The sequence below is a fragment of the Falco peregrinus genome, chromosome 1 (assembly GCF_023634155.1).
Source record: "Falco peregrinus isolate bFalPer1 chromosome 1, bFalPer1.pri, whole genome shotgun sequence".
Taxonomy (NCBI): domain Eukaryota; kingdom Metazoa; phylum Chordata; class Aves; order Falconiformes; family Falconidae; genus Falco; species Falco peregrinus.
This window is the reverse complement of record NC_073721.1, coordinates 123,554,280-123,571,700: the sequence shown is the minus strand read 5'-3', so window position 1 is coordinate 123,571,700 and position 17,421 is coordinate 123,554,280. Positions and strand designations below refer to the sequence as shown.

Genomic DNA, 17,421 nt, shown 5'->3' with positions numbered 1-17,421 from the left:
TGGGAAAACAAAAGGAGAAGAGAAAATCCCAGACTTCCTCCTTTGTTCAGTGAACTGTTGCAGCTTGTAAGTCCCTGCACTGTCAAACCCAAACTCTTCTTGCTGTTGATGAGCTTATTAACACATGATTTCTGTCCTTCCATATCAGTGTTTCAGCCCTTCTCCATGCTGATATTCTCATTGCAGTGGTTGGAACAGATGCATCTTCCTTAGCCTGTCCTTCCCTGTCCTTTAGCCTGGGAAGTATTAGGTACTGTTATCACTTGTGCGTGTTCTGGTTCTCTCAAAGTGACATTCTCAGAGTGGAGACACTGCAAGATTTTAGGATAGAAAAGCACTCTGAAAGATGGAATTGCTTCCAGAAATAGATAAAGCCTGTGGTAGGGACTCTGAGATGATTATGAAGCTTGTTGCTGTCTGTTTGGCAGAAGGGGAAACTGATGTGTTGCACTTTGCTCATGGCTATGCAGGGAGTCAGTAGCAAAGCTCGGACTAGGACCCTTGGTTTCTGATTTCCATGTCCTCTGCTTATAATCCTCCATCTCCACAGCCAAAAGGAGACATTAATAGCCAGTACTAAGTTATAGGATGCTGCTGAAAACATTTACATCGTGATTGTGTCTTAGGATTTCAGGTGTAGCGCCATTGGTTTTCTGTCTTGAGGTGCTACCAAAGTTAGCAGTATCACTAGGAAAGACGCTTTTGTTTTCTGACTTTCATTCCAAGTTCAGGGGGAAAAAAGAGGGCAAATCATGTTGTTCAGCTGCCCTTAGGTCAAAAGCATTGGCACTTGTGCCACTTCTTGGTAGGAAGCATGTATCACTACTGCTAGTATTTCCACTAATGCTGCAGCCAACTTGCTGGGAGAGGATTACGCCTACACGTAAGATGTTTGACATAGCAAAGCACTGGTGGAACAATGAAAGCCAGTGTTTCCTTGGGTTTTGCAAATACTCTGCCTTCTGGAAGCCAGCCTTTTTGTTTGTCTTGGTGGGATTTGCACAGGGTATTTGTCCGGGGTTTAGGCTTTGGCAGATAGCTGCAGCACTGCGAGTCTTACATGGAGCTAACAACTGCCCTTCATTATGACTACATAACCTTGACTAAAGCAGATATTTCCCCACTGGGTGGTGAAGATTACTATTGTGTATATTTGGGAGCAGTACTTGGCCCTGTGTGCATCACAAAGATAGATAAAAATCTGGCTATTTTAAAGCTTCTAAGTGCTTTTAGCTATTTGGTTCATGGTCAGGAGCCAGGAGAACCTCTCTAAGATTTCCAGAGTTTTCTCTTTCAAGGAACACTGGACACAAAGAAAAAGTACCCAATGTCTTGCTAACCTAAGCTGAAGAATAGCAGCAGGAGTGTTCCAATAGGACAAAAAAGATGACCAAGAAAACAAAATCCAATCACTCTGATAGGCCCCATAATGCATTGTAAAGCCAGGTCTGAGTATGGAAGGATTTTCTATTTCAATTACACTGACAAAGTTGAGTCCAATCAGGTCCTATTTCTACTCAGAACCGGGTACAGCACTTTGGAAATGAGCCCAGCATAATTTGGAATCATTATTCCATGTGCTGGGAGCAGTGCCTGAAGAATTTCCCTCCACCTACAGGCAACCCACGCTGGCTGCCTTGCCTGGCTGTAATGTTTAAAAACCACCTTGAACAGGAAATGCCTCGGCAGTTTGTATCCACAGGCTGGGAAGCAAGCTGGAGGGACCCAAGGTGGAAATAAAGATCTGACTAGATGCCAGGTTTAGAAATAGATTGGTCAGTTCCTGTCTTCCAGCCAGCAAGAAAAGAAGTTACGCGTTGTTGCTGGGGTTCCTTTTCCTTTCACTCTTCTACTGTACAACTTTGAGCCAGGAAAAGCTTTGAGATGTAACAGTGGATTCTTGCTACTGCCTGAATGCACCCACAGTGTGGAAAAGAGAAAGAGCTGTGCTTCACTACCCGATTTGAGGCATAGGATCCCAGGAGGGCTGCAGCCAGCTGTCCAAGGCAGAATAAATCCTGTGGGTGCTAGCTTAAATCAGTGAGGACTGCTGGCATTCGGTAAGGGCAAAGGGCCCCGTTCACCCCACTGAATTTAGTACTGTCATCTCTGGGGCTAGGCAGAGCCAGGCCTGCGATAATTGCGTGTGACAAAAGCCATTGGGGAAAGAGCAGTACTCTGTCTAAGAGACATGGAGGTTTTATAGCTGCAGTGTTGATCCCTACTGATAGGGCACTTGCATGCAATGAAGACAACCAGCGACAAAAACACTTTGGCCAAAATACTCTGCTGAGTCGCCACTGCAATTCCTGCAATCCTCAAGGAGCATTTTTGGAAACGGGGCTGTTTCCAAACACTTTCTCCTCAGCCACTAAGGGAGCAGTGCCTGAAGCAATCAAAATCAAACCTTAACCAGAAAAGAGGTCCACAAAGATGAAACATTTTGTTTTTCATCAGCAAGCTATCTTTCTTTGATGATGAGCTGGAACCGAAGCACAGTTACAGTCATTCAAGCTCTTATACACTGTTTTGAGCACATGCCCTGATATCTTTACTAGTCAGCCATACTGCATGGAGATAGTTTTATCTCATCCACAGCTTTGATTATTCATGTTCACAGTTCCTTGAGGCCGGTGTGATGGCTGCTTTGATCTGCCTGGAGGCCACCAGGCTTTGGCAGAGGAAAGCAGTCCTGCTGCAGAATTGTGTCTGAAGTTTGCAGAAGGTACTTTGTAGATTGAGGAACAAAGCAGGAAGAAAAGTAAGCTGCCAACAGAGTTGTATTGCTGTAGAATGCAAATACCAGGACATCATCATGCTTTTAGTCTGTGTGCCAAAAAGGACTTCCCTCAGAAAAAAACATTCCCCCACATACCTCCCACTCCTCCTGGGGAAACCATACTTGGCAGTTTCCCTTCACCCTGATTTTGGAGCCTCTAATGGGACCATGAGAGCTGTCAGAAAGGTTGTGTCCAGGACAGAAAGTTATTTCACCTTTCTCCAGTAACTCCCTGGGATGCAGATCCTCAGAAAGGCACACACAGCTGCAGAGGACGTTGTGACCTTCCCTTGCCTCAGACTTCCCCAGAGGTTAGATGCTGCAAATGATGCTCAGTCAGTAAATTGAATGAAAAATCTTCATATGGGTATCAACACAGACATTTGATGGATATTTTTCTCAAGGAGGGCTTAGGAAAATATGGTTTCTAAAGCTGGTTCTGCTTGGAAACTAAAAAAAGATTATGCAGAGTTGTCTTGCTGCATTTGGCAGGGGAGTTTAGAGATAAATGATCTATACATTTTATGTTAATGCTAGAAGATTAGAAATGGTTTCCTTATATACTGTCTGAATGAGAATCTCTGAACCCAGCTGCTGCCAGACTTTAAGCTGTCTCAGGCTGGGCAGTCTACATAACAGCACACAGATCTTGCCTTGCAAACCAGGCTTCGGTTTACAGCCACTGGTGCTCTCATAGTTTCACCCCAAGTACCAGTTTTAATAGCTGTAAGAGTATAACACTGCAAGTATATAAGGGTTTTACCAGAAGTATCTTCAGGTTATACCCAAGCAGCTATTCGGTGGTATTAGATTCTTACATCATGTCTGCCAATTTGGTATATTTGTCCAAATTTATGGTACCATCCATTTTTCTAAGATTAAAATCTAAATAGTTCGATTTGAAAAAAATCTTTAAAGTTATCTACATGTTAATTTTCAATGTACCAGATATTCCAGGCATGTTCATTTTACATGCATGCCTACATGTTTCTCATGTAACCTTTGACAAATAATATTGAGATTATTCCAGGAAGAATTATGGCTCTAACTGGTTGTTCTCTAATTATGCTCTCTGCTTACAATCTGCACTCTGCCTAGCTTGGTTAAAGAAAATGGGCTAGTAAGTTTTGCACTTTCCTAGTCAGTCACTTCTGCTTTGTGGTTCTTTCTTATTAGTACAATGCTGTAGTATTTTAATATTAGTTTCAAATCCAAGTTAAATTTCTTTTCGCTGAAAAACATTTCAGTTGTGCAAGATTTCCTTTGCAAAAGCAGGGCTGTATATGTAACTGAATTCAACAATATGCCATAAGTATGTGTAGGTTTTGGACATGCTCCTGAAACAGGTCAAACTATGGAAGATTTCTACAATTTAGTCCTAAATTAGTAGAATTTTTTCAAGGACAGTGGGTAGTTATATTTCCTTCTTTTTAGTTCCTTTGTAGCTCCTTCTGCACACTCTTTTTTTCTTCCCTTTAAATTTTCTGGCAGTGGAATGGCACAGAGGATGCCTCAGAGTTTTGAAACGGAGAACATTGCTTATTTGGAAAGCATAACGTAACAATTTTAGGTAGTAAAACTTTTGCAAGACCAGTTTATATGACATTACTGTTACTTAATAGCAATTCTAATATAACTAGAAATGCCTTCATCAACTGAAATACAGAATATGTCCAAGTTAGAAGCATTATGATGAGTCAGCTAGAAGTATACTTTTTTTCTTTTAAACTCATGTCCATTACAAGGCTACTGCATCTTGTACTTCAGGTGGGCTGAGAAAGAAGCTTAATAGTTTATATTGTAATTACAAATTTGCTTACATTTCATTCCATGGTGTTTGATTCATTCCAGCTTTAAAAGATTCCAGTAAGAGATCCATTAACAGCGACTGGAAAATTGAGCTTCCTGGTGAGTTTCAGATCGCAGGCACTACTGTCCGGTACGTGCGAAGGGGTCTGTGGGAGAAAATCTCTGCCAAAGGACCAACTAAAATACCACTGCACTTGATGGTAACTTTATATCCTTTGTTTGTGTTTCTTAAGTGATGCAACATAAAGGGCTTATATCCTAGCTGAAAGTTAAATTTTGATTGTTTGCTTCCTCACCAGAGTTTTTTAAAGGTATGCTGTAGTGCTTCTCTTTACATTCTTTTGCAGCATGGCAAGGGCTGGAAAAACCCAGCTCCCTACTTAAAAATAAATGATGCTCTTATTCTGGGAGAACATGCAGTGTCCCAGTAAGTCAGTCCGCTGTAATGTGTCACAGACAATGTGATAGGTCTATTCTAGAGGATGTAGGTTTTCAGACACCTTCTTTATTTCATGGACATACCCACTCACACACATGAAAGGATATCTGCCAAAATATCTTCTCAGTTTATGCCAGAATGTATTCTGTATTTAAATACACCATTTCTCTGACAGAAGAGATGAAGTTTTGGCATGTACAGATGATAGATGTCAATTTTATCCTCTGTAGTGACTTAGTCACACACAGAAATGTACCTTGGTTTCTTTATGTTGTTTTTTCTATTTTATGTATTTTAAAGTGTTCTTGAAAGTTTTCCTAATGTTCAGCATAATCCTTTTGTTAACCAAGCATGTCATTTTATATACAGTCGTATGGCTGCTGTATGAGAACATGAATGAGAAGTCCACAAGGGTGAGAGGAACAGGATTGTAGTCTCAGTCCTGTCACTAATGGGTGATGGGGTGACTCATGGGCCAGTCCCTTAATGTTGGTGGTAACCTTAATGTTTCTATCTGTGAGACAGCTGTAATAATGCCTGTCTCATATATGTGTTACTAGTTGAAAGTCTGCAGAAAGCTTTACAGTTTCTATAGCAAGGTTTGCGTAGAAATATAGAGTATTTTAATGTATGCATTGTTTCCTGTAACTTTTTTAATCCAGTTATATTTGTGTGATATTTCTTTTCCTTGCGACTTTTTGCCGTGTTTGTTCACTGAAGGCTATCTGCGAGTACTGCTAAAAATCAGAAGTCTTTCCTTTTTATCACCTGAATTTTTGCTCATTGTGCAACATTTCATGGCCCAGTTTGAAAAGCTCAAATGTTGCTTCAACTTTTCACACAGACACAAAAATTTGTAATACTACTCCACTTTGTCAGTACTTTCTCTGTGTCAAAATATGCTGCATAGGAACATGAGGTGTTTTGTCTTTGCTTTCTCAGGCAGATGAGTGAGTTTACCAGGTTCACGTACTGACTGGTGTAAAGCTGAATTCAAAGAGGTTATTATTGGAATTGTAGTGCAGGTTTGGGCACACTAGCACCTTCCTGACTCAGCCACGTAATTCAAGGTCTGCCCACACAAAACAGGTGTATACGGGAGCCTTCATCATCAGAAAAATCAGCTTCTGCTTGACTTTGGCCTTAACACAAGTCTTCCTCCTGAAACCAGGACTCTGACAAAGTGTCTTGTACTGCCAAGGTCTTCCTAACCTCATGTAAGAAAAAGGAGTTGCACAGGTACCGTTTGTGAAGATGCTGTGCAGGGTTCCTTTGCCAGCTCTTGGAAACTTCCAGAGGACTATTTGGTTGAGATGCACTGCAGTAAAAACTAGTAGAAGCATTTTGTGAACTTCAGCATCAGCAGAGCTTTGTTTTTAAAGAAATTGTCATTTCCCTCTCATTAAGCAGTAGGTAACGTAAAAAACTAGTGATTGTGAAGGTCTCTGTGAGTATCCTCTCCAGCTACAGACTGGCATTTTCAGCAGATACAAGAGGAGGAAATTTCCTCCTCTCAATGAAAAGCAATGAAAGCAATGAAGAGGAGGTTTCCTTCTTCACCTTCCCTCCCAGAAATAATTAAAAAGGAGGAAACTAAAAGTTACCAGACCATTAAAAAAATAGTGGCTTAAAATCACTGCCAGTCGTAAACAAAGCAGACATGAAGTCTTTTCTTCAAATCAGATATTAATCTTTTCCTTCATACAGGGTAGTGGGTTTCATTCTTTCAACGCAAGACATGTAGGATGGTTACCAGTAACCTCTAAATAGAAAACTGTTGTTCAAACAGTGGTGGAATACACTGGACTGACAAAGAGCCAGAAGCTTCAGTCAATCCATTGTGACCTGCATTTGAAACCAATTATACACACATATACACACACAGCCCAATTATATATGGCTACGAAATTGCATGAAATTGGTTTCATATGGGCCTTTAGATTCACTAGTCTTGCACCCATATTGAGATAATAAGAATTTCTTTTTAGAAGCTGGTTTTTAATACTTGAGGCATTTCTTCAAGTGAATTGCTGTAAGTGTATTTCTTGGAGAAATTAATGTTTGTGTAACTAGGCCTGTGCTAGACCTCCTCTCAGCAGCGGAGGACAACCAAACACTCCCAGAGTGTAAAGATCCTTTAGACAAGACTGATTGATCAATTTTGTAGAACATGCTGTTCGTATCTTGTGCACTTAAAAGAAAGCCAGAGCAGAACTTGAGTTCTCTGCCCCTGACTGCCTGGTATTTTGACTTGTGTTTAGAAAAAGATAATCATCTTTGAAACTGTAATGATGGCTGGCTAGTTTCAAGCTTGATATTCAGTTCCAGTAGTAAGGCTCCCTCTGTAGCTGAAGCAAAATCATATCTTTGTTCCCCACATCTTCTGGAAGACACTTTTCTGCCCAGGATTATGCCCTGTGCAGAGCAACTCATAGGTGCTGAGTTTGTGTAGCCCTACGGTGTTCATTGCACAGACCTCCAGGATGTCAGTGGCTACAAGCTGACCTTTTCTTTCAGCACATGTTATTTTTTTGGTTAAATGAGCTTGTGACAGCTTTAGTGAGATTACTGGTTAAGTACGAGTGATTTCTGCAAATTTGAATGGGAAAATTATTTTTTTGTGAAAATAGCATTTGCAAATTTGCTTTTTTTAATTGGGCAGCTGCTTGCTTCACTTATGATAGCCCTGCTTAAAATATCTCATTTGATAAGGTGCTGCTCCTATTTCAGTAGGTGACAAGAGCCAGCAGAGTTCTCCTAACGCCGCTGAGATTATGGGTTAATAAGTATAAGTAAGTCTAAAGCCATACTATCAGCATTACAGTAGTACTTCTATGATATTTGTTAATAGTGTGGTAACTCAGATTCCATGGACCTCATACTTCATGGGGTATCTTCTACTCACTTCTGACCAAGCCAGTGGAAGTGAGAGCTAAATGAAACCCAACACGTAAATCAAAACAGTACCAGAACTGTCGTCTGCCTGTGGTGAAAAAATAAGCAGTTTTCCCTATTCCTCTTTCCGTAAATTCTGCAGCTTACAGAATCACAGAATGGTTGAAGTTGAAAGGGACCTCTGGAGGTTGTCTCATCCACCCCCACTGCTCAGGCAGGGTAGCGTAGAGCAGGCTGTCCAGGACCGTGATCCATAAACAGCACAGCGTTAACCCAGAGCTCCCCATTCTCTACAGTGGTCCCCAGCCATAAGCCTGAGTCTCTGCATAAGGCTTGCCGACAGCTTGCTTTCTAGAAAAGAAGGGTAGAACAGACACGATGAGTGACTTTTTGACTCTAGATGCTCATTAAAATAGTTGTTACATGAAAACTGCTGGTGTAATGCTTCCTGTTGTCTTATATTTCTCTTTAGATAGCTAGTGGCCTGCTGATCACATTTAAGGTTTAAACAAAGTTATGCACCATATTTCAGGTTTAAACGTCTCCATGACTGTTTTGAATAGTCACAAATCATAAGCAGTTGTTGCTCCTGCAGATGCCTTGTTTTACCAATACCACTGTAATTTCAGGTTTCTAGATAAAGATTTTGTTGCCTTTCACGAGGTGCTTATATTTCAGAAATTTTGGCCAGAGACAGCATTTCCAGCATTACTGTCTCTGCAGTCTGTGGCTTTCCCAGTACACAGTGTGTTGTAACAGGCTTTCTTTTCCTGCCGAACCAGGTGCTGTTATTTCATGACCAGAATTATGGAATTCATTATGAATACACCATTCCTGTAAACTATACTGCTGAAAACAGAAGCGAGCCAGAAAAGCAACAGGATTCTTTGTACATCTGGACGCACAGCGGATGGGAAGGATGCAGCGTGCAGTGTGGAGGGGGTAAGGCTATTTGGAAGCTTGGTGGGACTTGCTGTTTGGTGTTTGCAGACACCAGGCATTAGAGAGGTGCCTGCAGAAGGCAGTGTTGCCAAAGCATGAAGAAAACTGGCCATGGGAATGAATGTTGCCATAATGAACTCAAAGGAGAGCTCATTCTCACCAGCTCTCCCAGCTATCATCCACATCCCCACAGTTAATTTTCACCCAGCGTTTTGGCAGGGACACTGCTTTGTCGGCTCGTTACCCGTAGGCTGGGACTGCACCTGGATTAGTGCTCCACAGATGACTCAAGGCGCCGTGTGCAGCCCCATATCTCAAGCCTCCGTCACATTCTTGGAGCAGAGTTTTCACAGGTGTTCAGGCATGTTCACTGAAAGACACTTGGTTCCCCAGGGATGAAACAGGGGGGGTGGTGCTGTGACAATTCCTGAAGATTGCATCAGACGCTCTTAATGTGGGGTAGACTTTCTGGGAGTACACATGGCAAATCACACTTTTCAGATGATCCCTAGGATGTGCTGGGACAGATTTGCTGAAACCCTGGGGGAAAATGATGCCTGTGAAACCAGAGAATGGTTTGTCAGCCACTGTCCATTGAATTTTCAGTGCTGGAAGAAGTCGGATTTCCCTGAGAAAACAGATCATTTCCATGCATTCTGGCCAGTCTTTCTTCACCAGCAATTAAAAAAACCACCCAATTATTTATCATATGATGTGACAGAAGGAAAGAGTGCTCATCTTCACGTTGTCAAGCTTACTGCCCTCACTGTACTGAAATCATGGATTTGTTTTTTTCCTGTAAATAGAACTCCATTTAAAGTGGACACTTTTACTCATATATTTAAACAGTAATTTCTTAGAGCCATTACACCATCACATGAGTGAGTAGGAAATTTGTTTGTGGCTCTTTGGATTTGTGTTTCTAGCCTGCCACATAATTAAATCAGTACCTGGCAACATGGCACCCACCAGTAGTAGCTTGGATGTCAATTCACCTCTTATATTTTGCTTGTTAGATGCTTTTACTACTTATCCAAGCTGAAAAGGGCCTTCTTCCTTCCATACAGACTTTCATAATTCATTAACAGGATTTGAGTTGTTTTTTATTATCTGCTGCAGATCATGAATAAACTCAATTTGATGCAGACTCAGGGTTAAAAGAGGATCTTAAGAAACCAAAATAATTAGTGGTAAGGCAAAAAGTACACGGTGGGGGAATGGCATTTTCCTTGTCACAACTGGTCATTGTCATGCTCTGTCATGCCCCCCTGAGGCACAGCTTTTCTGATGTCACACAGCAGAAGGCTGAAACCTGAGGGCCACGCTGCTGCCATTCCTGAATCTCCTGATGCACAGACAGTTTGTGTGAGAAATGCTGACTACTCCTAAGATGTCTCCTGCTGGCAGGGGTTTTAAAGTAGTACATCTGGAGAACAAGGAGATGAGAAATAACTTTTTTTGGTGGCTTAATTTCACCGCTTTGTGAAATATGAACAAGCTCAGTCTATCACTCTTGAACCCTGGTCACTCCTTTTCAAACTGACTCTTCCTGAATGGAGAGCAGCAAGAGGCAGCTGTCCTGTCATTACAGTCACTGAGGGGTAGATGGTTGTGTAGTTTCAGCTTACATAGTTGGCACATCTGTCCTAGGTGATTACAGGGCACAGCTACATGTGGAAGAGGAACCAGAAATGAAAGCAAATTGTTTCCAAGATTGTTTCCACATTAAATACTAGAAAGAGAAAGCCTAATGTGTTGTTCCTGCATAGCAGTCAATTTCACAATTATTGGGGAAAGATTTGTAGCTGTTCTGAAAAAAAACCAGAACACTACAAAGGTAAAACAGAAGTGGGAAATAAGATTGCATGCAGAGGTGGTAGGTCTGTGTACATTACATCTTGTAGAGATAGTAGGTTGCTCCTAGCTTTTAAGTTTTGGTTGAGTTGATATGGTTTTGTTCTTAGCCACTGGTTTCCTTACTCAGAGTTGTTTTTTATTTGACTTGTAGGTGAACGGAAAACCATTGTGTCTTGTACTCGAATTATTAACAAGACCATGACACTGGTGAATGACAGTGACTGCCAACGAGTGAATCGCCCCGAGCCCCAGGTCAGGAAATGTAACACACACCCCTGCCAGTCACGGTAAGGAGTTAAAAAATAATAAAACCCAATATCCTTTTCCTTAACAAATTGCCCATTTCCAAAGCCTCCATCTGGTGAACCTGGTGAAAATGTCTAAAAGTATTGGGAAACATTGTTAACCATAGTAACCAGCTGTAATATTAATTTCCTTTTGTTGAGCAGGTCAGATTTTCATTACCTTCGAGTCCATTTAATGTATGGCCATTAAGGCCAGATTCCATGCAAGCCACCCTCATGCATTGTTTAGGGATGGTTTTCTTTTCCCCTTGGCTGCCTCCTGGGTGACAGAGCAACATGCACTATAAAGTTAGACAAGAGTGCAGTGACTGCATATCCAAACGTGGTTTTGGTGTTTTTAATCAGCACAGAGTAGGATCTGATCAGTTGTGAAACAGTGCTACAAAAAAACCTCGCAGGCATCTCCCAGCCTTTAAGCACTGTAGCTGACCTGCTGTGTTGCATGCCTGATCTGTATTAGCATAGTTCAGACTGGGAGTCTGTAGGTGAAGAGTGTCTCTTCCTCATGTGAAGTTTGTGCCATGTTTAGCAACAGCTGCATAGGTTTGGAATCTTGCTGTACCTTGCTGAAGTCAAGAAATGATGACGAAACACATTTCAGATGCTTTCCTCAGTAAGGGAGCTTTTCTGCATCAGTAGCAATAATTAGAGATCTAATAGTAATAAGTTCTAAAAGTAATAAATAGCACTCTTTTTAATTTGGCAAGCACTTTTTGCTGAATCAGTTTTGATCTGCATTGTATAAAAAAAGATATTTCTGGCCAAAATGGCAAAACACAGGAAGGCAAATGAATTTGTTCCATTTATTTACTAAAAAAAAAGTTCACTCTTGGTCTGCAGTAAAGTTTATCAAAACTATCCAGTTTTCATAGTATATAGAACATAAAACCCATTTAGGACAAAGCTCAACAATATCTAAAAAAGTGTATTCAAAACAACCTGCTAGGTGTTGCATCTTTTATAATCAGACAAGCCAGGGAAACATACCTACAAAGCTAATCGTGCTGGCAGAAACAATAGAGAAAATGAGAAACAGCACGGTTCCCTCTAATTAGACCTGCACTCTGATTAAAGTGCCCTGAAGCAGTGAAATCCAGTGTCAGGTAATCCATCAATAAGGCTAGTCTGTTTCATTTTCTGTCTGCACTGCCTGTTATTGCTGCTGTACAATATTGTGGCCATACAACTTTCAGGGGTACTGAAAGGTGTAACGAGATACCCCACGTGCTTCTAGGTGTGTAAGGAGAGCCAGACTCCCAATGACTTCAAAGAAGCAACTGTCATTTCCATGAGGAAGTTCCCTAAATTCAGTGATGCTGGGATTTCCGTCATATCATTCTTTCAGAAAGACAGAAACAGGGAACATCTGCTTGTGTTTCTACCCTGGCATGAAATATTTCATCCCTAGACCTTTTGTGAAGCCATTGGGAGGAGACTGGAGTGAGCCCAGGCAGGTACACGGAGGTGTTCCAGGTGGTAGAGGTGAGGAAAATCAGCATACGAAGCTGTGGAAGAAGTGGACAGCTTCTGCCTCTACTAGCTGAGAGCAACAAAGGGCAGTCTTGGCCATCAGGTCTATTAGAGCCATAAGACCCACAGTGCTGTTTCTCAGTGGGTTTCTCCGTGACCCAGAGCCCTTGTTGAAGTCTCCTCCTTGTTGCACGCTGTCTCCATGACATTGCTGCCTGCCCAGGGTTGCCTGTGGGTTAGGTTAAATCACACAAAACCTCCTGGGAAAGGAATACTCTGTTCCTGTATCCGGACTGTGTTCCTTTGGGGATTCAGGTCCAACCCTTAATGTTATTCCAGGGTATCCTTTCTTTTGTGTGAAGTTACCAGGCAATTTATAGCCACAATTCAACACAGTTCTCTGCAGGAGCAATTAGCACTGGTACAGTGACACCCTCATTGGTCCATTTTTTTCAGAGCAATGACAGCAAACACCAAATGTGCTTAGTACCCGGAAAGGCCACAAAATCCTTGCTGATGATCTGATAGACCACACTGCCTCACTCCCTCCATGTAGACTACACTTTCACACTTAACATGCTTTTAACTGGAAACATTTTCAGAAGCACATTCTCTGTGCCTCTGTAGAATTTAAATTTCCACTTGCGTTTGCCCACCCAGATATTAGAAATGCATGCTTAGCATATTCTCTGACCAAGAACATCTTAAAGAAACCATTCTCTTTCACCATGTCAATGCTTTTTTTTATGAGTCTTGAATTTGTTTTAGGGTTTCAAGTAAAATTATTGTAGCATCTTGTTACAATAAGGTCCTTTCCCGTTTCCACTCAGACCTAAACCCTTTACCTGAGGTCAGAAGAAGAAACAATGCTTTCCTTTCTGTAGCAAACCTGCTCTGTTTTGTGCGTTTTGAGCTACATTTACACTTCTACTCAAAATTTAAGAGAATCGCCTCTCTAGAGAAGGGTCTTATGGCCAGCACAAAACTGGGTCATAGGGTACTCGGTCTGTTTCTCTTTTGGATGTGCTGTGTGACTTTAATTCACTGTTCCTTTACTTCCTTTTTCAACCCATGTATAATCTGGATTGCAAACTCTTTGGGATGGGGTGAAATCATGTTGTATAAATGGAGGAAGAGGATGAGGCTATTGCTGTTGAGATTGTAATAAAAATTAAAGAAAACAATTATAACCCACATGTATATATATATATATATATATATAAAGTGATCTGGAGGAGAAAAGGGTATGATACTAATAACAGTGCCTTTTTTCCAGCACGATTCCGAAGTGCTTTGCAAATTAGATACCCCTTTGAACTTCAGCCACCTCTTGGGAGAGGCAAATAACTTGGGGCAGGGGACAGTAGTTTCATGAGGCCAAGGAGAAGATTAGAACTCTGCAACCCAGCATCTGAAAAAAACAAAGCATGATTGAAAAAAGGATTGGATACACTGACATGTTTTAAAATTAAACGTCAGAGAAGAGAATTTTCTTAAGGATTTTGTTGAAACTGGCAAAAGTAAAAGAATCTTTCATTCTTTATTATTGTTACTCTTTCACCTTTTAAAAAAATGCCTCTTTTTCTTCCTATTTTATTTTTTATGTTCCTTGACCCTCTTTTTCCATTAAATTCTTTACAGCTTCCTTTCCTGTCCCAACTGCACCCTATTAGCACCTCTTTATTCTAATCCTTTGCCTAGCTCTTTAGATATTTTTTACAAAACCCTGCTGTAACCAGATGGAATCTGGATTCTTGCATGCGGTGCGTATGGGTTGTTTCCAGCACACTGAGCACCAACCCAAATATATAGGCAAACCCAGCACTCATGTTGGCACAGGACTCAGAAATCACAGATCACATCAGCTGTTATTACTGAAAACATAGGTCGGCCAGTGGCCACACACTTCAGCATGCATGGTTGGGTCTATGAATATGAAACTGCTCCCCTCTAATGCAGGAAAAGAACCAAAACCACATGAAATTTCCCAACTGTTAGACTTGTAATGGCCTGTATGCAAACACTGTTAATTTTCCTCCTCTTTGCTGTAATAGATATTAATAGAGGTTGAGTTCTTTCAGGGACCTGCTAAATATGTGGTGTTCCTACACAGATGCTTAACAACAGCATAAAAACCAGAAATCCCTGCCTTCGTCTACAGAAAGCCACAGGAGACCTGAGCCCTTATTTTCACTGTTTAAGACTTGAAAGTATCTCCTGAGTCCAAGGCTTAGTTTTCTGCTACTACTAGCAGCATATCGTAGACTCCTTTCCGTAAACTGATTTAGCTCCACAGTCTCCTTCCCTCACTGGAAGGCTCTCCTGTGACCTTGCTGTTCATGTGGGTCAAGATCTTTTACTTCCAGCCTTAATTATTCATTGTCATTCTTCAGTCATTTGTTCTTGCCTCTGCTCTGTTCCTTTGCTTACACAGTGTTTTCCCTCCCTAGTTCTTTGCCTTGGGCTAAGTGCCATATGATACAGCAAATCAGCGTTATCGCGTCCTTCCATCATTTTGCTGAGCTAATCCATTACTTTTCTTTAACTTCCTATTGGGTCAGAGACCATGCATCAATTCTTCATTCCCTTGGTCACCTTCTTTACTAGTGCTCTAATTTACAATATTTATATTCGTAATTTGAGTGCATAGGTGACAGGAATTGTATGGAGAATTCCAGTCTCAGTCCATTCTAACTCTTACACATTCACATTCTCCTGTCTTCATCGGCAGTAACTCTCCTGATACATGCTTTGCTTTTTTCATGGCTGCATAATAGTTGTGGCTTACAGTCATGCTAGATATATTCCCCCTTATTTGTTTCAACATATGAATCTTACTTTAACACAGAAATGCTTGGGTTTAGTCCCTAAGCACACAACCTTGCACTGTATGCTATTAATTTGCATCCTCTCTGTTATTGCGGTAGTCAAGGTTATTCAGTTTTCTGTATGACATCCTAATCCTCTGTTGCATTGACAATGCTTCTAGACTTTGTATTGTCAGCATTTTTGCCCATTTTTCAGCAGTTTTCTTCTTTTTGTGCCAAGGTCATGAATGAACATCCTAAATTAGATTGAATGCAAGACAGATCTTTCAGGAAGTCCACTGGTAACTAACCTAAATTCCTTTCATGCCTGATATTCCTTTATAGCACTACACTGTGGCCAGCTCTCACCTACCATACAAATTGCACATTGATATCCATGTTTCCCAGCATATCACCGGTTTATCCAACGTATGTAAGCATTCCAGCTCAGCAAAAGGATTTCTTTACTGATAATCAAATAGATTAAATCTACCACATTTCCTTTGTCTGAAAAATCAGTTATTTTAATCAGAGAGAACCAGTAAGTCTTGCCTGGAGGAAACCCATGTTGCATCCATTTACCACTACATCCTCGTCTGCTCTAAAAACTGGCGTGCTGCTGAGAATGCTGAATTCTACAGGGATCATTTCTTTCTTTCTTCCTTCTATCCTCCTTTCACTTTTCCATCATGGACTGGAATCCAACACTGTGCTCTCCAAGGGCTCACTCACCACAGTGGTGCCCGCTGGGGAAAAAATGAAGCCAGTTATAAGACTCAGCCAAGGCCCCAGCTGGCTCAGCACCTCTCCAACCTGCCTGAAAGGCTAGTGACTGCTCAAAGCATGGTGCCTCAGTGTGCGATGGTGGATAGTGCCCTTTGCTTTGATTCCTGGTCTGATTTAAGCTCATGCTGCTTATCTGTATGACCTTTGCTGCCTAAGAGTCCACCTCTCCCTTTAGACTCCACCTGTGACCATGCTCTGCTTAACAGTCCAAGAATACAGAAATCAGTTTGTCTCCCTGATTCTGGCCTGTTTGCACCATGTTTATTTGTGTTATCATCACAGGTAGATAGGGAGCAGAACAGTTTTGAATTTATTTTGTGAGGTAGAAGTCTTGCAAATAGTAGAATTTAGGGGGTAACAGTATGATGGAAATCTCCTTGGGAATGTTAGCAAATTACTTGCAGGGCTGTATGGAAATTATACTAAATTGGAGGGACATATTGGGAGTGTCTGTTAACTGAAGGGACTGAGCTAGACATTTAATGGTTCCAAATGATTATGTTCTGTCATTAATGCAGTCAGACTCTTTTGGAACCTGTACAGATGTTTATCATCCACAAGGGTCAATGGCAACAAGTTCAAAACCTTATCTGTTCCTTGTAGTAAGAAACATCTCCTTTGGTGTGTTTTGAATTTGGTTACATGAAAAAAAAGAAAAGAAGGAACAGCCGTAAGGAGGGTTTCAAATCATTTTAGCCTGGAAATCTGGCATAAATAGCAATGTTAGCACCCTCTGATCCAAGGAGGCACCACGTAAGAGCTCATTTTGAAGTACTTCCCAAAACTGGAGTTGGGATCTCTAGAATCAGTTTGAGCTTAATGAATTTGCCAGGACTGTGCTGGACACTGTGCAAGACGCGGTGGCTGCAGGCGGCTGAGCGAGGGGGCAATGCTGCGCTCTGGTGGCTGCTCTTCGAGGACACCAGCCCGGGCTGCCGGCCCTGGGCAGCTGCAGCAGGTCTCCGGCAGGTCTTGCAGGAGTAGAAGCCAAATGCTGCAGACCAGAAAGCCCGAGACACTTCTAGGAGGCACCTTTGTGACTGTGAGCTGATGTCCTGTTGTGGGCGCTTCTGGTTGTCACCATCCACTAGAAGGAGACAAAATCACACTTATTCCGGTTGTAGGCAGCAACAGGCAATCGGTAATTAATTAACTACTGAAGGACAAAAAGATATTTTCAAGCCAATCCAGCAACTCAACTCAGCAGAGCAATTCTGGAAAAGGAGAGAAGGCTTGGGAACAGGGAGAGAGTAGAATGAGCAGAGCTTGTTAGCTACTGCTGAATGCATTTATATCAAATAATTGAAGATGACTTGTTAGAGCAGAAGTTAA

The 17,421-nt window shown here is 41.5% G+C and overlaps 1 protein-coding gene across 1 annotated transcript in view; it reads left to right on the top strand.

Annotated features, from left to right (window-relative positions):
- ADAMTS17 (ADAM metallopeptidase with thrombospondin type 1 motif 17) overlaps positions 1 to 17,421 on the top strand; it is a 192,968-nt gene that overhangs the window by 141,485 nt on the left and 34,062 nt on the right. The window contains exons 17-19 of the mRNA XM_055792598.1: positions 4,631 to 4,788; positions 8,705 to 8,864; positions 10,873 to 11,008. Of these exons, the coding sequence (XP_055648573.1) occupies positions 4,631 to 4,788; positions 8,705 to 8,864; positions 10,873 to 11,008 (454 nt within the window). The remainder of the gene's footprint in view (positions 1 to 4,630; positions 4,789 to 8,704; positions 8,865 to 10,872; positions 11,009 to 17,421) is intronic.